The sequence below is a fragment of the Martes martes genome (assembly GCF_963455335.1).
Source record: "Martes martes genome assembly, chromosome: 1".
Lineage (NCBI taxonomy): Eukaryota > Metazoa > Chordata > Mammalia > Carnivora > Mustelidae > Martes > Martes martes.
Window position 1 is genome coordinate 48,187,709 of NC_137888.1, and position 23,224 is coordinate 48,210,932.

Genomic DNA, 23,224 nt, shown 5'->3' on the forward strand with positions numbered 1-23,224 from the left:
ATCATCTAGCTACAGGGTCCAATTCTTCTTAGACCTATAATTATGCTCTTGCTTAATCTGCAATCCAAAGATGCATCAGGACTGGACTCTTGAGCAAGTAGCTGCCTCTCTGTAAGTCAGGTTTTTAGGAGCATCAGGAAAATACTCCTGCCTAAAATGTCTATGCTGAAGGCTCTAAATTGCCAATAAGAAGTCAGCACTGTGCATCCTTTTCCTATGTCTTCTTATAAAAGTGTAAGGGAACATGTGCTACTGGGATCCACTGAGAAAGGAAATACTGTGATAATTTCCAAGTTAACAGCGTTTAACCAACTGCAACCCAATTTTAATCAAACTATTCCATGTACAGTGTTCAGAACAGTGCAGTAACCCTTCCTCGCCATCCCAGCTTTGCTCTTAGGCCTTGTCCCTGCCGGCTCTCTTTTCTGTGCAGATTTTGCTGACTCCCATTCCTGTTGCAAGACTTCATCACCATTTCCTTCCACAATCCTCGTCCTCCCTTCACTGAGTCACTGTTTTCTGTGTGTTTACTGTATGCCAGGAAGTAAGCATTATTTACCTTCTGCCCTAGAAGAAATGTGGCATTTTATTTTCCTGACTTTTAAGATAACCTGTTCCTTAAGAACAGGTTGTACTATATCCCAAGCTGGGGGACTAGTTAAGGGAACTCACTTCTACCACAGACAATGTGGCTAAGTATCCAGTGGGGAGATTCTATGAGGAGAGGATGCTGGTATGGTAAACAGCAATGAACTGAAGACCGAGTCAGGTGACTTTAGTCCTGGTTAGGGAAAGCCTGTGCTTATCTAGAAATAACCAGAACAGTAGTAACCATACAGGATGGGGGACCTCCTATTCACTCTGCATTATCTTATCTTAACTTTCTCCTCATATTATTTTGAAAATTAGCTTTAATATGTGTAGTGTTAACACTATTCTTTATAGGCTCTTCTTTATAGGCTTGTCTATTTGGTATTTTTGTGGTGTCAGAATAGTGACTATAGATTTAACTTTATTTTCAGGTCCTAAGATAAAAAAGCTGGGGCCATTTGGGGCATGGCAAGGGTTGCTCAAAATCAGACTTCAGTGGTTTAAGAGCCAAACCACATGAGAAGAACTTGGGCCTGTTACATTGTGGTTTTAATTCATTTTTAGGATGTTCTAATGAAAATTATGAAACATATTGATTTAATCTAATGTCCTACTTGCAAAAGTCTTCGTATTTCTGGTCATTTAGGGAGGAGTCAGAATACACCTTTGATAGTATTATTGGCCTAGATATAAATTTTTCAAGTTTCTGTTTAAGACAACAATTGCTAAGAACAGAAGGATACCAGATATATTAATTGTACACAATCTTAAGGTATGGAGACCGCAAGGCATTGCTCCCTATTCACCCCATTCATTTGGTAACTGTTACACTTTAAAAATTGACACCACTTGGGGGCGCCTGGGTGGCTCAGTGGGTTAAGGCCTCTGCCTTCCTCGGCTCAGGTCGAGATCCCAGGGTCCTGGAATGGAGCCCCGCATCAGGCTCTCTGCTCAGCAGGGAGCCTGCTTCCTCCTCTCTCTCTGCCTGCTTCTCTGCCTACTTGTGATCTCTGTCAAGTAAGTAAATAGAAAAAAACTTTTAAAAAAATTAAAAAAAAATTGACACCACTTCTCTTTTTGCCAATAATAGGCATGCCTTTAAAAAGATGGGTGGATTTCTAATGGAAGAAAATGGAAGGGTGAAAACAGATGTCATATATTATGGGAACACTTTTTCTAAGGAGATTAGAATTAAATAATTAAACTTTTATTTTAAAATTTCTGTTAAATGCTAAGTACTTCAAAAACAGATTGTTTAGGGGTATCTGGGTGGCTCAGTTGGTTGAACATCTGCCTTCAGCTCAGGTCATGATCCCAGGGTCCTGGGATTGAGCCCCACATTGGGCTCCCTGCTTAGTGGGGAGGCTGCTTCTCCCTCTTCCTCTGTGCTCCGCCCTGCTCATGCTCTCTTACTCTCTCTCAAATACATAAATACATAAATACATAAAATCTTTAAAAAAATGATTGTTTAGCTAGTGAACTGGTAAGATAATTAAGTTTTTAAAAAATATAGACATAACATATTAAAATTAGGTCCTTTCAGCCATTGTTCTAGATTGAATAATTTTATATATATATTTACATATATGATATTACATTATGTATATATTATATAAAATAAAACCTAATAGTAAACATCAGGTTTCACCTCCATAAAGAGTGTTCTAGATTCTCATGAGTGAAACAGCAAAATTATGATAAATGTGTTTTTTCTTTCACACAATCACGGATCTCAAGTAATACAATTTATATAGAAAGAATCACTGTTTTGTTTATGCACCTTGTCCCTATTTTTCTGAGGTATGGGTAGGTAGGGATGATACTTAAAGTGTTCGACATGTGGTAGAACAAAGGCACCGACCAATCACAAGAGACCTCTGTTACACTTCCCAGCGCAAGCGCACTGCTGCTTGCCACTAGAACACGTGGTTAGATACAAGAATTACTTATTTAATGTAACCAGATGCTTAAGATGGGGCTTCTTTAACATCTGCATTTTTAACATAAATAGTTATCATCTAAAAATAGATAACTTAAAGTTCAAATTGTTTATACCTTTTCAAATATCTCTGTTTAGATGATGCTAAGTTTTTTTTTTTTAAGATTTTATTTTTTATTTGACAGATCACAAGTAGGCAGAGAGGCAGGCAGAGAGAGAGGGGGAGGCAGGTTCCCTGCTGAACAGATAGCCAATGCGGGGCTCAATCCCAGGACCCTGGGATCACGACCTGAGTGGAAGGCAGAGGCTTTAACCCACTGAGCCACCCAGGCGCCCCAGAAGATGCTAAGTTTTTGTTGCATGGAAATTTTAGCGTAAGCATGTACAGGTGAATGAAAACATTTCTCAATGTATCTTTTGCTTAAAACTTTAAAAGTAACTTTATTTCATATCTCTTAAAATATTGCTTTTAAAAGCAGTCTCAGGATGTCTGTCTGAATATTTGGATTGATACTGACTTTATTTGGATTAAAATATACCTCTAAAATATCAAATCTATTTTCAGAATCAATTCTAAGTGGCCATGTAAGATGCTGAAGGCTATCCCAACTGGTTCCTTTTCAGCTTCCTGTGTTTCAGAGCTAGCTAAGAGCACAGATGGCTTTTCAGAAGGCGACAATGAAGAAAGTCTCACAGAGAAGACTTAAAATAGCTTTTCAATGAATTTGGGTTTTCCTCTGGAAATAGCCACGAGTTTCAAACCACAGCTTGTCACAGCTGGCTGGAGTTGGGGGTACTCTGCCTCACAGCTTGAAGGGATGAAATATTTGGCTCTGGATCATAGATGCAAAAAGTTTCCTCCTGGACCTTCTAATCATGGCTATTTATGATACGAAAAAGAAATTAAGTTCCTTGGGAGTAAACATCAAGCATCTTTCCCAATTTTGCTGAGTAACTCTCACTAGATGAAATATTCTGCCACAAGATGTTATTGGGATATGATTGCTGATAAAAAGAAATGAAAGAAATGACATCATTGAGTCACATGTAAGACAAAGCAGTACAGCCAAGAGGGTGGGAGATAAGATATGTCTCCTAGGTAACCGTTCACAACATGACTTGAGGATTGTTCTAGAAGAGAAAAAAGAGCAAATCTATTCCCTGTGATTGGATTTAAGACAGACAAAGCCAAAGGGACCTTAATAAGGAATGACACAGTCGATACTTAGTACTGGCCAAATGATTGTTTGCAAAAAAATTCGGAGCTTAACCAATATGTAGCCTTACTACCTACAAGATAGCAAAATAAAACTCATATAGAGTTTAATTGTCATAAAATCAAACCACTTATAAAATTAAAATCAAAATAAGGAAATATTTGTCTGCTCTCTGGATAGGCAAGAGCTTTCCAAAGTATAATGCAATTGAAAATATGACAATGGAAAAGACAAATAATTTGATTAAACAAATTATAAGACTTGCCTATTTCAAAAATTCCCATAAACAAAATTGGTAACAAATGTGAGAATAATGTTCCTAGTTGATATCACAAAGAGTTGATGTTCTTTAATTGATAGTCTTTAAACTATACAATAAAACCATTGAGACTCCTAATAAAGAAATTTTAGAACTAAACTGTTCAATAAAACCCATAAGACTGGGGTGCCTGGGTAGCTCAGTGGGTTAAGACTCTGCCTTTAGCTCAGGTCATGATCCCAGGGTCCTGGGATGGAGCCCCACATTGGGCTCTCTGCTCAGCAGGGAACCTGCTTCCCTTCCTCTCTCTCTGTCTGCCTCTCTGCCTGCTTGTGATCTCTGTCTGTCAAATAAATAAATAAAATCTTAAAAAAAAAAAAAACCCATAAGACTCCCAAAAGGTCATTAAATGGAAAATACAAATGGCTAATAAGCAAGTGAAGAAAGTACTGCTATTTTAGAAATCTGAGAAATAGACATTTAAAAAACCATTTTACTATTACATTAGCTGAAAATTTAGTGATGGAAATATAGAACATTGATAATCAGGGCACTACAGCAAGATAACTCTAATACATTGGTAGCAAGATTGTGAAATGGCACAACCTTTCTAGAAAGAAATTTGATCATATATAATAGGAAGTTTTCAAAATGTTAATGCCTCCTGTACCTGCTCAGGACATAATGGCCTTCGCTTTATGATTCGGCACGTGATTTAAAATGCAAACATCTCTGTGAGGGTTGTAAGAATGGTTTACATTTATACCAGGTAGCACATACCTGGTATGGTGCTTCCTGAGAAGAGATTTTGACAAGTGGAGGGAAAGAGGGAACAAGGGACTGAGTTTCTATAGTGAGGGGTGGGGGGTCTAGATGGACGGGGTTGTCAAGCACACAAGATGTGCAGGTATTTACAGAACTCAAGAGAGGCTAGGCACAGTAAAAATAACCCAAGCCAGTTGCTTCATTGTTTTGACAAGATTGGCTTTTTTAAGTAGGAAAGGAGAGAATAGAGGGAAGAGGACCGAGGACAGAAATGAATAACACCGATGTAAACAGAGCATGTCCAAGTTCACTCTGGCAACGTGTTATTCTAAAAAATAATCCACTGCCCGAAGATAATGAGTAAAACCTCAAAACACCTGGGATATGGAAATACCTGGGTAACTACATCTACATTGAATATCAGTATTTTAGACCTTTAAACATATTAGATTATCTGGTCTCATACTTCCACCTCCGTTTTCTGAAAAAGAAGCAAATGCCTAAAGCATTACGTACTTCACACGAAGCCCCAGAGCCCGTCAGTTAATCCCATTTCAGCACTTCCTAACAGACCCACCGATTTCCTGATAAAAACAAAATAAAACAACAACAATAAAAACATTCCTGAGAATAACCTGGTACCTACCACTGTGTGGACTTGGTCATAGGTGCTTTGGATCTTCCCATTTACTTTTTTACCTGACAGAAACAAGGGGAAAATAACATTATTTTCATTCTTTGTGCTCCTAAATCAATTCTTCCTATTCACTATGAAGAATTGGAACTTCTGTTCTAAGTCCAGCACGTTAATCATATTATTTGTTTGCTATCATTTCAAACACTGAGTCCAATGCAGTTTGAATGAAGGGATCACAGGAAGAGAGCCCAGGTCCCCCGAAGTCTTTTTATGTTCACTTCTATTGGCCCTGCTTTCAATTCTGAACACCTGCACACATTACTGCTGTTTTCACTCAGTTGGTGCTCATAGATCTGAGACTGACTTAAAATACTACAATGGCCAAAGAACTGTTATCAATGGAAGCATCAAACATCAGCTTATCATTTTTTTTTTGTTTAAAAAAATTCATTAACATAAAAGATTCTTATATACCAATACTCAAATTCTGTTCACTTTTGTATTTTTTTAAGTACTAGAGGATGGCAACTAACTCATCTCATACTTAAGAATAAAATAATTAAAATTTCAGTACTTAGAAAAAAAAAAAGGTAAAAATGACAGAAAGCTCATTGAAGCAGTTCCAGGTACTTACTGCCAACAACAGTCTTGTGATTGAAAATCTTACTCCAAATTCCACCTTCTCCATTGTCTTTCACTCCGAATTCATAAACCGTGTTGGGTTTTAGATTTTCCACAATTGTTTCGGTGGCCGGACAGAGTTGGAAAACCCATTTTTTTTCCTTATCTTTTTCTCTATAGCGAATTGTATAGTATCTGTTGAATAACCAAAATACGACACTTGAAATTCACGGGGAGGTTCAGAATGCTCTTTCAAGTTTCTTTCTTTCTTTCTTTCTTTTTTTTTTAGAGATTTTATTTATTTGACACAGAGAGAGAGAGATCACAAGTAGAGAGAGAGGCAAGCAGAGAAAGAAGGGGAAGCTGGCTCCCTGCTGAGCAGAGAGCCTGATGCGGGGCTCGATCCCAGGACCCTGAGACCATGACCTGAATGGAAGGCAGAGGCTTAAACCACTGAGCCACCCAGGCACCCTGCTATTTCAAGTTTCTTAATACATCGCAGACTCCCATCTATTTCAAGGACTGTGTTTAATACTGACTTCTGTTTTTATTTTTTATTTTTTAGAAATTGCAGAGAACATGAAAAAAATTGCTCAGTGTGTACTTGTTTTTAATTTCTAATTCCAAGTTGGAGAGCATGCTGCAGTGTACTTACAGACAGAATTCAGACCTCTCAGTTCTGTTATTTACTATTTTGCAAAAGGAAAGTTGGAAAATGCTGGATGTTCATTTTTTTCCAATTATGCATCATGTATAGACATAATTTTCCAAGTGTGTCATACTGTATTCTTTCAGCTGTATGAGGTTAAGCCTAGAACTGTATGGGTTTATGCCAGAGAATGTCCATCAAGGTAGTATCATTCAATTTTTTAAAAGGGGAACCTGAAACTCTAAGATGCATCAAGGACTGCCTTTTAAGGGTAAAATTTTCTTATCATCATAAAAATAGAATCGGGGGGAGGAGTCAAGACAGCGGAGAAGTAGCAGGCTGAGACAACATCGGGTAGTAGGAGATCAGCTAGATAGCTTATCTAACCATTGTGAACACCTACAAATCCAATGGGAAATCAAAGAGAAGAAGAGCGACAATTCTAGAAACAGAAAATTGATCACTTTCTCAAAGGTAGGACCAGCGGAGAAGTGAATCCAAAGCAATGGGAAGACAGACCGCGGTGGGAGGGGCTGGCTCCAGGCAAGCGGCGGAGCAATGGAACACTAAATCAGGACTTTTAAAAGTCTGCTCCACGGAGGGACATTGCTCCAGAGGCTAAACCGGGGGGGAGGGGCGGGGGGGGAGCCCACACAGGGTCAGTGTAACCCCAGGTCCCGTAGGGTCACAAAAGGACGGGGGGTGTCTGAGTGCCACAGAGCTCACAGGTATTAGAGTGGGGAAGCGGGCTACAGCGACAAAGCCGGGGAGTGAGCTCTCAGCTTGGGGTTACCTTGAGCCGGTCACAGGCTGGGTGGGCTCGGAGCGCAGCCAGAGGCCACGGAGATGGAAGCGAACGGGCACTTTTCTCCAAGTGCCAGCAATTGACTGCTTTCCTCCAGGTGCGACTGGAGGCCAGGGAGGCAGGGGCGGTTGGGCCCTTTTCTCTGAGGGCACACTGAGGAGCGGGACCCCAAGCTCTCGGCTCTTCCAGGCCGGAAATTGGGAGGTTGCCATCTTCATTCCTGTCCTCCGGAACTCTACGGAAAGCGCTCAGGGAACAAAAGCTCCCAAAAGCGAACCCGAGCGGGTTACTTAGCCCGGCCCCTGGCAAGGGCGATGCAATTCCGCCTGCGGCAAAGACACTTAAGAATCACTACAACAGGCCCCTCCCCCAGAAGATCAACAAGAAACCCAGCCAAGACCACCTTCACTCACTAAGAAAAGTGGAATTCTAGAGGAGGAGAAGGCAAATCTTATCTGGACAAAATGACAAGGAGGAAAAACTCACCACAGAAAAAAGAACAAGAGGCAGTACCGAAGGCTGGGGACCTAATCAATACAGACATTGGTAATATGACAGATCTAGAGTTCAGAATGATGATTCTCAAGGTTCTAGCTGGGCTCGAAAAAGGCATAGAAGATATTAGAGAAACCCTCTCTGGAGAGATAAAAGCCCTTTCTGGAGAAATAAAAGAACTAAAATCTAACCAAGTTGAAATCAAAAAAGCTATTAATGAGGTGCAATCAAAAATGGAAGCTCTCACTGCTAGGATAAATGAGGCAGAAGAAAGAATTAGTGACATAGAAGACCAAATGACAGAGAATAAAGAAGCTGAGCAAAAGAGAGACAAACAAATACTGGACCATGAGGAGAGAATTCGAGAGATAAGCGACACCATAAGACGACACAACATTAGAATAATTGGGATTCCAGAAGAAGAAGAGAGAGAGAGGGGAGCAGAAGGTATATTGAAGACAATTATTGGAGAGAATTTCCCTAATATGGCAAAGGGAACAAACATCAAAATCCAGGAGATGCTAAGAACGCCCCTCAAAATCAATAAAAATAGGTCCATATCTCCTCACCTGATAGTAAAATTTACAAGTCTTAGTGAGAAAGAGAAAATCCTGAAAGCAGCCTGGGAAAAGAAGTCTATGACATACAAGGGTAAAAACATTAGATTGGCAGCGGACCTATCCACAGAGACCAGGCAGGCCAGAAAGAACTGGCATGATATATTCAGAGCACTAAATGAGAAAAACATGCAGTCAAAAATACTATATCCAGCTAGGCTATCATTGAAAATAGAAGGAGAGATAAAGAGCTTCCAGGACAAACAAAAGCTGAAAGAATTTGCAAACACCAAACCAGCTCTACAGGAAATATTGAAAGGGGTCCTCTAAGCAAAGAGAGACCCTAAACGTAGTAGATCAGAAAGAAACGGAGACAATATACAGTAACAGTCACCTTACAGGCAATACAATGGCAATAAATTAATATCTCTCAATAGTTACCCTGAATGTAAATGGGCTAAATGCCCCAATCAAAAGACACAGGGTATCAGAATGGATAAAAAAACAAAACCCATCAATATGCTGCCTATAAGAAACTCATTTTAGACCCGAAGACACCTCCAGATATAAAGTGAGGGGGTGGAAAACAATTTACCATGCTAATGGACATCAGAAGAAAGCTGGGGTGGCAATCCTTATATCAGATCAATTAGATTTTACGCCAAAGACTATAATAAGAGATGAGGAAGGACACTATATCATACTCAAAGGGTCTATCCCACAAGAAGACCTAACAATCTTAAATATCTATGCCCCTAACATGGGAGCAGCCAACTATATAAACCAATTAATAACAAAATCAAAGAAATACATTGACAGTAATACAATAATAGCAGGGGAATTTAACACTCCCCTCACTGAAATGGACAGATCATCTAAGCAAAAGATCAACAAGGAAATAAAGGTCTTAAATGACACACTGGACCAGATGGACATCACAGATATATTCAGAACATTCCATCCCAAAGCAACAGAATATACATTCTTCTCTAGTGCACATGGAACATTCTCCAGAATAGACCACATCCTGGGTCATAAATCAGGTCTCAACCGGTATCAAAAGATTGGGATCATTCCCTGCATATTTTCGGACCACAATGATCTGAAGCTAGAACTCAATCACAAGAGGAAATTTGGAAAGAACACAAATACATGGAGACTAAACAGCATCCTTCTAAAAAATGAATGGGTCAACCAGGAAATTAAAGAAGAATTGAAAAAATTCATGTAAACAAATTATAATGAAAACACAACGGTTCCAAATCTGTGGGACACAACAAAGGCAGTCCTGAGAGGAAAATATATAGCGGTACAAGCCTTTCTCAAGAAACAAGAAAGGTCTCAAATACACAACCTAACCCTACACCTAAAGGAGCTGGAGAAAGAACAACAAAGAAAGCCTAAACTCAGCAGGAGAGGGGAAATCATAAAGATCAGAGCAGAAATCAATGAAATAGAAACTAAAAAAACAATAGAACAAATCAACGAAACTAGGAGCTGGTTCTTTGAAAGAATTAATAAGATTGACAAACCCCTGGCCAGACTTATCAAAAAGAAAAGAGAAAGGACCCAAATAAATAAAATCATGAATGAAAGAGGAGCAATCACAACCAACACCAAAGAAATACAAACAATTATAAGAACATACTATGAGCAACTCTACACCAACAAATTCAACAATCTGGAAGAAATGGGTACATTTCTAGAGACATATAAACTACCACAACTGAACCAGGAAGAAACAGAAAGCCTGAACAGACCCATAACCAGTAAGGAGATTGAAACAGTCATCAAAAATAACCAAACAAACAAAAGTCCAGGACCAGACAGCTTCCCAGGGGAATTCTACCAAACATTTAAAGAAGAATTAATTCCTATTCTCCTGAAACTGTTCCAAAAAATAGAAATGGAAGGAAAACTTCCAAACTCATTTTATGAGGCCAGCATCACCTTGATCCCCAAACCAGACAAGGATCCCATCAAAAAACAGAATTACAGACCAATATCCTTGATGAACACAGATGCGAAAATTCTCACCAAAATACTGGCCAATAGGATCCAACAGTACATTAAAAGGATTATTCACCACGACCAAGTGGGATTTATTCCAGGGTTGCAAGGTTGGTTCAACATCCGCAAATCCATCAATGTGATACAATACATTGATAAAAGAAAGAATAAGAACCATATGATACTCTCAATAGATGCTGAAAAAGCATTTGACAAAGTGCAGCATCCCTTCCTGATTAAAACTCTTCAAAGTGTAGGGATAGAGGGCACATACCTCAATATTATCAAAGCCATCTATGAAAAACCCACCGCAAATATCATTCTCAGTGGAGAAAAACTAAAAGCTTTCCCGCTAAGGTCAGGAACACGGCAAGGATGTCCATTATCACCACTGCTGTTCAACATAGTACTAGAAGTCCTAGCCTCAGCAATCAGACAACAAAAAGAAATTAAAGGCATCCAAATTGTCAAAGAAGTCAAACTATCACTCTTTGCAGATGATATGATACTATATGTGGAAAACCCAAAAGGCTCCACTCCAAAACTGCTAGAACTTGTATAGGAATTCAGTAAAGTGTCAGGATATAAAGTCAATGAACAGAAATCAGTTGCATTTCTTTACACTAACAACAAGACAGAAGAAAGAGAAATTGAGGAGTCAGTCCCATTTACAATTGCACCCCAAACCATAAGATACCTAGGGATAAATCTAACCAAAGAGGCAAAGAATCTATACTCAGAAAACTATAAAGTACTCATAAAAGAAACTGAGGAAGACACAAAGAAATGGAAAAATGTTCCATGCTCCTGGATTGGAAGAACAAATATTGTGAAAATGTCTATGCTACCTAAAGCAATCTACGCATTTAATGCAATCCCTATCAAAATCCCATCCATTTTTTTAAAAGAAATAGAACAAATAATCCTAAAATTTCTATGGAACCAGAAAAGACCTCGAAAAGCCAAAGGAATATTGAAAAAGAAAGCCAAAGTCGGTGGCGTCACAATTCCAGACTTCAAGCTCTATTACAATGCTGTCATCATCAAGACAGTATGGTACTGGCACAAGAACAGACATATAGATCAATGGAACAGAATAGAGAGCCCAGAAATAGACCCTCAACTCTATGGTCAACTAATCTTCGACAAAGCAGGAAGGAATGTCCAATGGAAAAAAGACAGTCTTTTCAACAAACGGTGCTGGGAAAATTGGACAGCCACATGCAGAAAAATGAAATTGGACTATTTCCTTATACCACACATGAAAATAGACTCAAAATGGATGAAGGACCTCAATGTGAGAAAGAAATCCATCAAAATCCTTGAGGAGAATGCAGGCAGCAACCTCTTTGACCTCAACCACAGCAACTTCTTCCTAGGAACATCGCCAAAGGCAACAGAAGCAAGGGCAAAAATGAACTATTGGGATTTCATCAAGATCAAAAGCTTTTGCACAGTAAAAGAAACAGTCAACAAAACCAAAAGACAACTGACAGAATGGGAGAAGATATTTGCAAACGACATATCAGATAAAGGGCTAGTATCCAAAATCTCTAAAGAGCTTAGCAAACTCAACACCCAGAGAACAAATAATCCAATCAAGAAATGGGCAGAGGACATGAACAGACATTTCTGCAAAGAATACATCCAGATGGCCAACAGACACATGAAAAAATGCTCCACATCACTCAGCATCAGGGAAATACAGATCAAAACCACAATGAGATACCACCTCACACAAGTCAGAATGGCTAAAATGAACAAGTCAAGAAATGACAGATGCTGGTGAGGATGTGGAGAGAGGGGAACCCTCCTACACTGTTGGTGGGAATGCAAGCTGGTGCAACCACTCTGGAAAACAGTGTGGAGGTTCCTCAAAAAACTGAAAATAGAGCTACCCTATGACCCAGCGATTGCACTACTGGGTATATATCCTAAAGATACAAATGTGGTGCTCCAAAGGGGCACGTGCACCTGAATGTTTACAGCAGAAATGTCCACAATAGCCAAACTGTGGAAAGAACCTAGATGTCCATTAACAGATGAATGGATAAAGATGATGGGGTATATAGACACAATGGAATACTATGCAGCCATCAAAAGAAATGAAATCTTGCCATTTGCGAAGACGTTGATGGAACTAGAGGGTATTATGCTTAGCGAAATAAGTCAATCGGAGAAAGACTACTATCATATGATCTCTTTGATATGAGGAAGCGGAGATGCAATGTGGGGGGGGTTGGGGGGAGGTAGGAAAAGAAAAATTGAAAGAAGATGGGATTGGGAGGGAGACAAACCATAAAAGACTCAATCTCAAAAAACAGACTGAGGGTTGCTGGGGGAAGGGGGACAGGAGAGGGTGGTGGGGATATGGACATTGGGGAGGGTATGTGCTATGATGAGTGCTGTGAAATGTGTAAACCTGGCGATTCATAGACCTGTACCCCTAGGGATAAAAATACATTATATGTTTATTAAAATAAATAAATTAATTTAAAAAAATTGAATCAGGAACAAAGCCAAGCTAAGCGTACAATTATAAAAAAAGAAAAAATGCAAATTTAAGATCATGGTCATGTATATGCTTAGGTCTTCAAAATATTCAGTCATACCTATGGTAAAGTAACGAAAATTCTCACCACTTTTTTTGCACTTTTATCACATGTGAGGTTTTATATCTAGTATCTCATTTAAATGTCCTAAAGTCATTTTAAGTGGTAGAAGTTATTAATCCCATCTTAGAAATGTGAAAATAGAGATTCAGAAAGATCACTTAATTTGCCCATTGTTACCCACCTAGTGACTTTAACCAGTGGCAGCACCAGAATACAAACACTCCTCTTGACTCTACTCTAAACAGCCTCACAAAGAGGGCAGCAGATTAGGACAGGGGATTTTTTGCACACGGTAACAAGAATGAATGAGCTAGAGCTATGTGTATCAATATCAACAGATTTTACAAATAAAATATTAAGTGAAAATAGCAAATTACAAGATGATACATATAGTCTCATATGACTTACACAAATACTGAAACGCTCACCAAAAAAAAAAAAAAAAAAAAAAAATGCTATGCTACCATGTATTATTCCTGGCAGTGTAAAGGGACAACAAATATTGTAAGGATCCAACATTTGTTTTAGAGCTTTAGTTCCCAGTGAGATAAGTGAGATTAGAAGTCGGGCCAACAGGTATATTTTATCGGCTTTTTACTTGTGAATAAACATTTTTGGTACATAAAATTATAACTGTAGAGTATGATGTGGAAACATAAGTGTTTGATGTACTATTTTAGGTTCTTCTATTTCAAATTTTCTCTCAAAAATTTAGTACCTCTCCCCCACTCCCCACCGTAGCATAAGTTAATGGGCAAAGATTCAGGTTAGTTGCTTTTATTTAAAGCCTTACGAAGTCACTCATACACTCGCGCTTTAAAATGTTTACTGTGCTGCCTCTTAGTTGTCGATGTTATACAAACACAAGTACCCAGAATCTCTGGAAACAAGGGCCAGGACAGGCTACATAATTTATGAGACTCACTCCAAAATGAAAACATGGGACCCCTTGTTCAAAAATGATTAGGAATTTCAAGACAAAGACAGTAGAGCATTAAACCAAGCATGGGCCCTTCTAAGTAGGGGACCCTGCGCAAATGCACACGTTGAATGTCTGTGAAGTCAGCAGGGGCCATATTGTTTAACAAATACAGAGAATGGGTCATTTTCTATGTTTCTGTACATTTGTGCCTTGAACGTATTTGTATATTCAGCCTACTTTCCTACTAGCTACAAGCTACTGAAATGCTTAGAGTTGTTCATTATCTTCCTTCTTTCTAGTAAAACTACTGTCAGGGCTCCAGTCCCTGATTTCAAAGGAGCAAAAGCCAGAATGAGTGAAGGAGACTGTTCAGCCAAAATATTAACTGCTACTGGGAACAAACAGTATAGAATAGTAATCCCCTGTGGCCTGTGAGTTGAAACATCAACACAGATCTATGAAACATTTATTGACAAGTATGCTGCATGGAATTTTTACTGTTTTTTTCCTTGCTTTGAATACTACATGATGTCAGAGAAGTGCAGAGAAGCTGCAATCAGACCAGATGGGCTACCGCAATTACACAATTCTACTTTGGATAATTGTCTCAATTCCTCAATTTCTCATATAATGGGTGGGGGCATAGCTAACATAATGACCAAAGGCCAGATTCCAGGGTTACCCATAGCTTGATTTTACATCAGCTTTCTAGGAATGAAATGGTATAAAAATGCTTTACAAACTTACCCACATGTTAAAAAAAAAAAACCATCCTGCAAATTTTTTACCTGGATCACAAAGCATTTGAAATACCCTCTCTGATACCAAGTTTGTCAGGCAAAATAAACATACAGACAGCTAACCTTTCTCTTCTGCTTCAGAGAAGTTATCTTTGTTAACAGCGATTTAATTGATAACTGTATAATACAGGCAAGTTCTAAGTGTTAAAAGAGTCAGTAAGACTATTTGGTGTAAAGTAATGAGTCACATTTCCTTGATTTTAAAGCTAGATTTAGGCCTTGTGATAATAAACAAAGCTGAAACCTAGTACACAGAAGGTACTCCATAAATATTTGTGGAATGAATAGAACAGACACTTAGGTGCTCATGGGGTCATTCTAAAATGAGAATATAATTACTCTAAACAGCCAATAACTCCATTACCAAAAAACACTGATCTAAGCAATCAAGTTTACAGTGATCTTTTTCAATGTGTCATTGTGTAAGATTTCACTTACCAAACTCAACATTCCTTGAAAATCAGAGCAAATTGAAGGAAAATACAATAAATGTCTACACCGAACATTTGCAGAGGGCTTAAGATTTTAAAATGTGTTTCAGTTTATTCATACCATAAACTCTGAAGGGAGAATAAGAATTATTATAGGAGAAAAAGAGAGATGATAAGTGTCTAAGTTCTGGTAATCAATGACAGTGCCAGGCAAATGGCTGTTTTCTGACTCCTAAGCTAATACCTTTACTATCGCACTGGCCTCTTTCCAGTATGGTGCTTGGCAAAAGGAGATGGAAAAAAAGATAGGTAAAATGACCCAGAAAGGAAAAGGACAATCCTAATTCCTTTTAACATTATGTAAGTTTTATTATTTCATTGTGTATTTACCGTAACATAGAGTCACAGACTTCCCATCATTGTCTAAAGACACTGAGGATTAAACGCTGATCCCACCCTTTTCTGTTGATGATTAAATTTGGACACAAGTGCAACAATCTAGTAAAGATACAGGTAGCAGTCAGTGAAGGTGATCAGATCAGACCTCTGGAAAGCCTGCCTCTAGCAACTTGGACTTTAAGAACAAGAACATCTCACATCCTAAGTGGTAAGGAACTGTTGGAGGTAGTGTTCCGTTCAAGTACCATTATCTCTGCTTATATCCCTGATAATATGAATATTGACAATAATGGTTATTGTAGCTAAATAAAATCCATAGCTCCTCGACATGTGGAGAAAGCAAGTAGTGGCTGGTTTGGACATTTATCAGCTGCAAACCGGTAGCCTGCTTTCATGGGAGTCTTTGCCCACTTATTCATCACTTTTCTCCCTCAAAAGAGAATGCGGGTGGACTAGACAATCTTTGAGATCCTTTCTGTTCCTAAAAGATGACTGTAGCTGCATATTAGGCATCTTATTCCAATAAAACACAGAGACAGAACACAGGATAGAAACCCCATAAACAAAATTTATGAAATAACTGGGAGTGACTTACCAAGAGCAAAAATTGAGTAATATCAAGATAATTTTAGTCCTTTCACAAACTAGCCTGGTTTGATACATGTGCTTGGCTGTCATTTGGGCTTTCTATGCTTTTTTCAGCAATGTTTTTGTTTCTCTGTAATTAACTACCATTATATTTCCTAAAACATCTATTTGCACATTTTTTTTTGCTCTCTTCATATCAATGGACTCTTACTGACACACCCTTTGTCAATATTTTTGCTTCTTGCCTTGCAGAGACTGTGATTATTGATATAAATTTTGCCCTCACACTATTCTTCTCAAAGTGTCTCTCCCCATCACTCCCTCCCTGCCACCCTACTCCCTCTGATTCCAGAATTCTCCCTCTGCCAACACATAAGCATCTTGGTAATTTTATACCATTTCCTTATTCCATTCACTCACTCTCTGTGCTGAATAACTCTTTAAATATTTTTCACTCTAACAAAAATAAAACAAATATTCCCTTTTTATCCCTGCCTTCTTTCAACACAAAATCTGGACTGAAAGCCAAGCAGTCCAGATTTAAAACTAATGGTAGGAGCATGACTCCTATATTCTTGGAGATAGACAGTTTGAGAGATTCTATGATTTCTTTTACTAGGCAGTGGGGAGCTGGTGGATATTCTTCAGCTGGTGTATAAAGTTGAGCAGTGACAAAGGAGGCTAGACTTACCAGCAGTGGAAGAATTAGAGGAAAATTAGAGGGAGGAATCTCAATGCTGTAGACCAGATATGAGAGAACAAAGGAATGAATCATGGAAGAAACAAAAGAAAAATAGATCAAAGTTATATCTTTACAAAAGAACTGATGAGACTAGATTCCTTATGGGATATGGATGTTAAGAAAATTGTAAATACAGGGGGCGCCTGGGTGGCTCAGTGGGTTAAAGCCTCTGCCTTCGGCTCAGGTCATGGTCCCAGGGTCCTGGGATCAAGCCCCGCATCGGGCTCTCTGCTCAGCAGGGAGCCTGCTTTACCCTCTCTCTCTGCCTGCCTCTCTGTCTACTTGTGATCTCTATCTGATAAATAAATAAAATCTAAAAAAAAAATTGTAAATACAAATGAAAACTGAATTTCTAAACTTGAAGGAAATTAAAGTAATGAAAAGGAGTTCTTTTGGTATTATAGAAGATGTGAATCTAGTTGGAGTTTGAGGTACTAACCACCATTATTTGGCCCCTCTAATGGAGAGAATTCCATCAACTAAAAATACGGTCTTAGAAACTTTGGAAATAAGTCAAGGTCAGATGTCAGCACTGGAAGTCATTTACACCCTTGTCACTCCCACCGCTCTCAGGACAAAAGCAACATTAGCACTTCCTGTGACCTTGTATAAGTGCAGAATCTCAGGCTCTTCCTCAGAATCTGCCTTGCAAGTGTCTTTTACATGATTTGTGTGCACAAAGATTGAGAAGCACTATTCTACTTGGAAGTGATAGTTAAAGACAGCACAGATGAGATAAGGGGGAAACAAAGACGAGAGATCCAAGGATAAAAATCTATTCCATTTGCGGAGGTAGGATAAAAAATTAGCACAAGAGAGGAGGAAAAGTCTAAGAGGGTAATCTAAATAAAAACGTCAAAAAGGAGTGCCTGGCTGGTTCAGTAGGTTAAGTGTCTGACTCTTGATTTCAGCTCAAGTCTTAATCTCAGGGTCATGAGTTCAAGTCCAACACTGGGCTCCACACTGGGCACGGAGCCTACTTAAATATATATATGTCAAAAAAGGAAGATTGCTACCAATTCCACAGAGAGGTTAAAAAGGGTAAGAACTGAGAAAACTCTTCTGGATTTAGCAATTAATTGATCATTTGTGGCTACAAAGAAATATTTCAGTGGAGTGTTAGTAAGGGAAGGGAAGCCACTGAAACAGAATAAAGACTATGGGTGTGGGGTATGGAAACTGGGAACAAGAGAGCAGACCAGTCTGAGAAGTTCTGGAATTAAGAGACTGAAAAATTGCTTGGAAGAGAGAATAAGATCAACAGATATTGTTTTGGGGTAGGGAAATCTTGAACATGTTTGCAAGCAGGAGGCAGGACCCCAGTGGCAGTGAGGGCGCCATCCTGAGAGTGCAGATTTACAAAGCATGGATGGGATGGGATGATGAGCACTGTCTAAAGTCAGAAATGGGTTCCTTGGAAAGAAGAGAAGGCAGAGGAATCTGGGGTGAAGAAAGAATGAGCTGATGGTGGATAATCTTAATTTCCTTGGCACTGCAGAAGCCAAGATGGACCGGTGTAGGAAAGGAGCCAAGAAAAGTAGCCTGGATGTGATTCCCAGGAACCAGGGTAAGGTGACAAGTGTCTGAATTAGAATCATTGGCATGGACATGGAGAAATAGAAGACATTGATGTGAGTGCTTCCCAAAGAGAGAACCCAGAAAACCTAGGGGATCATTAGCTATAGGAGAGGACAAATAAAAAATAAATCATGTTTCAAGTTAGAATGAATGGAAGAGTTAATGTAGTTTGGAAAGTACTAAGAAATGGATAACCAGGCATTGGGATCAATCAAATGAAAATGCACAGACATAAAAATATTTGCTTCTTATAAACTAGGGGGCGGGGGAACAAAGAGAAAGGCAAGAGCCTGCTCTGGACTGGCCGAAAAGTGGGGCCTTGTTCTACATTAACAGTAAATAAGTACAATATGAAAGTGTTAAAAAATGTGAAAATGATTTTTAAACAAATCAGAAAGCTTTAATAAGTTGGCAAACTGTGAGAACTAAAGCAATCTTGAACACTTTAACAAGCTGGAAACATGGAAAGGAAAAAATAAGCTATTAATGAGGAAATAAATACTGGTTAAAAACATGTTTTTATTTGGGCCAATTTGGAAAGCTTTCTTTGGACCTTAGATATATTGAGGACAAATGTGTACATTCTTCCATTTGTAGTCTATTAAGAATAAAAACTGTAATTAAGCACATCTACTTTCCAATGCGAATCCAGAAAAGGATTTAAGAACATGGATACCAATATGGACCCTGTACAAACAGGAATAGAGCCAGGTGTCATGAAGGATAAGTGATACTCCATTAATACTCCCAAACTTAAAACAAAATGAAGCACAGCAGTTTACATAGGACTTGGATACAGAAAGCCCAAAATTGAAGTATAAAGAAAAATATTTCCAATAAATTATTTGCATTGCATAGTATGAATGGGGTTTTATGAATCAATGGGGAGTGATTGTTTTTTTGTTGTTTGTTTTGTTTTGTTTTTAGAATCAGAGATTTTACACTGGTTGCCAATATAGAATCCAACGGATTACAATGATATGAGTTGCTGTTTCTGTAGCAAGCCAAGGGTGTTCAGATTCCAATGATTTTTTTAAAAGGTAATCCCGAAGAAAAAACTTCAGCGTATTAATTTTCCAGTTTTCAAGTGATCATTCCCTATAGCTACTATTCCTTATTCTAACCTACTGGTTTAGTTGAAATTCTAAAACAAACCAAAACAAACCAAAAAAACAACCTACCATCATGTAGGGGTAGACTTCTCCAAATCTGCTTCTAATTACATTGATTTAGACTCCTGGTGGATTTATTTGGGTGTTTATAACGTGAACAGTAGTTCCAGAGCTTTTAAATACGGACTACTATTTTTTTCCTGACATTCCAGCAAGACTTTAAATGTCAGTTCTTTATTAACAGTATTAACTAGGAAGAAGGGAACCATGTGTAAATGAAATCCACAAGTACACAAGTGCTTTTTTTCAGGCATCACCACTGAATTCTTCCTTTTTACTTATGTCCTAAGAGTCTACTATTTTTGTCAAGGGTACCTTGCTTCTCCCACTCATTCAGGTTTGAAAATCTATAAGCATCTCGATATACTATTACTGAATCTTTTAAGAAAACTTTATTCTAAGTAAAATTATGATTTTGACTAGTGTGATTTGATGGGCATGGCTCCATCAATTTGATGAGAACAGCAAAGCCAGGGTATGTGAACAAGGGAGTGAGGGAGAGGTGCATGCATGGTTTGAGTAGCTTGGGTCTTCTAATCAACTGCCTTGTTAATATCCTAGCTTTACCAGATCATCTGCTCCTCTCCTTCTCCCTATTATCTCCTTATGCTATCAAACTATGACAACATTTCTCAATTAGAATAAGTGTCAGATAAATGCTTTCATGAAGGGGTAGGACCAAGTGAAATTGAAGGAAAGTTTGAGGATGGGAAGAAATCCTGTCCAAAGCTTTCTCTATGAATTTGTACATCACCAAGCTTCATGAATTTATCAAGCAAGTTAGTATTAAAATCAGCTGCATTTTGCTGCAAGAGCACCAAATTTCCTTTCTTCCTTCCCACTCCCCTTTGGTCTTTTCAAATTAGAGACTAAAGAAAATGAAAAGGAATAAGAAAACAATCCATAAATGTTTTCTCAGCCCTGGCATTCTGGACCAATCCAGTAAAGCTGGAATTATCACAAAACAACATGTTCTTTTAAGAGTCCATTTTCCAAACAAAATAAGTTATGGACTTAGTGGTGGGTGATAAAGGAACATTTCAGATGCTTTGAAACATCTCAAGCTTACTTTTCCAAAAAAAATTGGTTTTGGCAATATCTTCTACATGGCTTTTTCCAATAATTTCTTCCTTCAGAACTATGAACATGTGAAGGAAAATCCATTACTGTTCTTAGTCTAGATTTCCTAATCAAAGTCATATGAAAGGTACTCTTGAGAACTTACATTTTTAAAGAAGGTCCTTCTTTCTAATTCAATTTAGATAAAAATAAAATACCACACAAGAGAGATCAAGCCAAAAAATGTATGAGAAAGTGCTCGGTATTGTCAGTACAAGAGAAGTGTGTATTAAAACTCTCACAAGACGCTGCTATGCTAGAACAGTGAAAATGCAAAATGCTCACAGCATGGAATGCTGGTGAGGATTGGAATAGTCTGAACTCTCATAATGCCTATGGAAGTGTAAATGGAAGTCAGGCAAAAAGACAAAATTAAATATACATTTGCCCTGTGACCCAGCAATTCCACTCCTAGGTATTTATCTAAGAGACATTAAAAGCTATATCCACAATATCTTATACAAAAAGGTTTATAAAGTCTAAATTCATAATAACCCCCCCAAAAGACACAATTAGGTGTCCACTGACAAGAGAGTAGATAAGAAATGCTGGAATATTCACATAATGGAATACTACTCAAGAATTAAAAAAAGGAATGAACTATTAATATCTGCAATGTCATAAATAGAAACTCAATGCAAACACACGGACACATAAAAACTAACACACTGTATGATTCTATTTACATGTAATTATAGATTAGGCAGCCTAATCTACAGGGATGGAACTCAAATCAATGGTTGCTTCTTGAAGAAGGCTCTGTCTGGAGGGATGACAGTGTTCTATTTCCTGTTAGAGCACAGTTTACATAATTATGCATCTTTTTTTTTTTTTTGTAACTGGTCAAGCTGGGCATTGTACTGGATTTCAATTATACCTCAACAATATATTTTTTATTTAGAAAGGAAATAAAACTTTAACAATTTAAAAATAACCTTGAGTCTTTTTAAAATTGAAAAAAAAATTAATTAAATGTCTTGGTTGAAGCTTGAGAATTTGGAATGCTTGTCAGATGCAGTTTTGAATTCTAAAGATAACATAGGGGTGCCTGGGTAGCTCAGTGGTTTAAGCCTCTGCCTTCGGCTCAAGTCATGATCTCAGGGACCTGGGATCGAGCCCCTCATCGGGCTCTCTGCTCAGCGGAGAGCCTGCTTCCCCCTCTCTCTCTGCCTGCTTCTCTGCCTACTTGTGATCTCTGTCTGTCAAATAAATAAATAAACCTTAAAAAAAATAAAGATAACATAGTAAATATTTATGATAAGCAACCACTTTATTTCCCAGCTTCAGCATGTTGTACATTGCCCAGCACATAGACCATGCCGAATATATGCCCTGGGTGGATGAATGACCATCATTTAAAAATATACTTAGATTTTCCTTTTTTGTCCTGCAAACCTGTACTTTTCCTCTGTCTGCATCTCATCCTGTGTGTATCTTTCCAGGTTTCTAAACCAGTGATTCTCAAACTTCTGGGCATCAGGACCTTCCAGAGGGCTTATGAAGCCACAGATTCTTGGGCCTCACCTTCAGAGTTTCTCCTGCACTAGATCTGGGGAGGCTTTGAGAAATGAAACCAACTGATTTTGATGCTGCTTGGTTTGGGGCCACCCTTTGAGGACTACTGCTTCTACCACTTCTTCAACTGTCACATCAAAGTTCCATTCCTTTCCAACCAAAGGTCAGCATTTCCTACTTTTAACCACCTTCCTAACAACCTCGGGCCTCCTCCCCTGAGATCTTATTACTCTTCTCACAGGTACTTCCCAGTTGCTATTGGGCTCATTCTCTCCTGTACTTTCCTCTTTGGGAAGAAAAAATGCTTGCATGTGTTTTCCGTTCACGTTGGTGATGACTCTCTCAAGGATAGGGACCATCACTTAGTATCTTCCTTCCTCTCATACCCAGAACAAGCTATAGAGCTAATCAGTGATCAATATGTGCTGATACCTCTGATACATAGACATTCTTCCAAAGCATGTACAGATCCTACTAAAAGTAAGAGCGAATTTTCAGGTAAAATAAATCCTTTGTTAGGATGAATTACCTGTCATTGGGACAGTGACTTGGCAACGTCCAGTCGTGGTGTGGGTTAATGAGGAAACCCCAGGACAGGAATACGGAGCTTGGTGTCAGAGTGCCAACCACCAGCTGGAGAGGTTTGCGAGAGCGTGATTTACCTAGGGAGGTAACATGCGGGTTAACTCTGGTAACACAGTAGATTTTTATGATTGGGGTAAAATGCACAATAATGATTTAGGAAGATGAAAATGAGCATGAAAGCATCAAGTTCCTTTTCTTCTGATGGAGTGCACA

General features: G+C 38.5%; 1 protein-coding gene across 1 annotated transcript in view; it reads right to left on the minus strand.

Annotated features, from left to right (window-relative positions):
• Window positions 1–23,224, minus strand: part of ABI3BP (ABI family member 3 binding protein) — a 256,353-nt gene that overhangs the window by 139,749 nt on the left and 93,380 nt on the right. Inside the window, exons 4-6 of the mRNA XM_080808158.1 lie at window positions 22,956–23,088; window positions 6,043–6,224; window positions 5,418–5,470 (exon numbers count right to left, since the gene is read on the minus strand). Coding sequence (XP_080664284.1) covers window positions 5,418–5,470; window positions 6,043–6,224; window positions 22,956–23,088 — 368 coding nt within the window. The remainder of the gene's footprint in view (window positions 1–5,417; window positions 5,471–6,042; window positions 6,225–22,955; window positions 23,089–23,224) is intronic.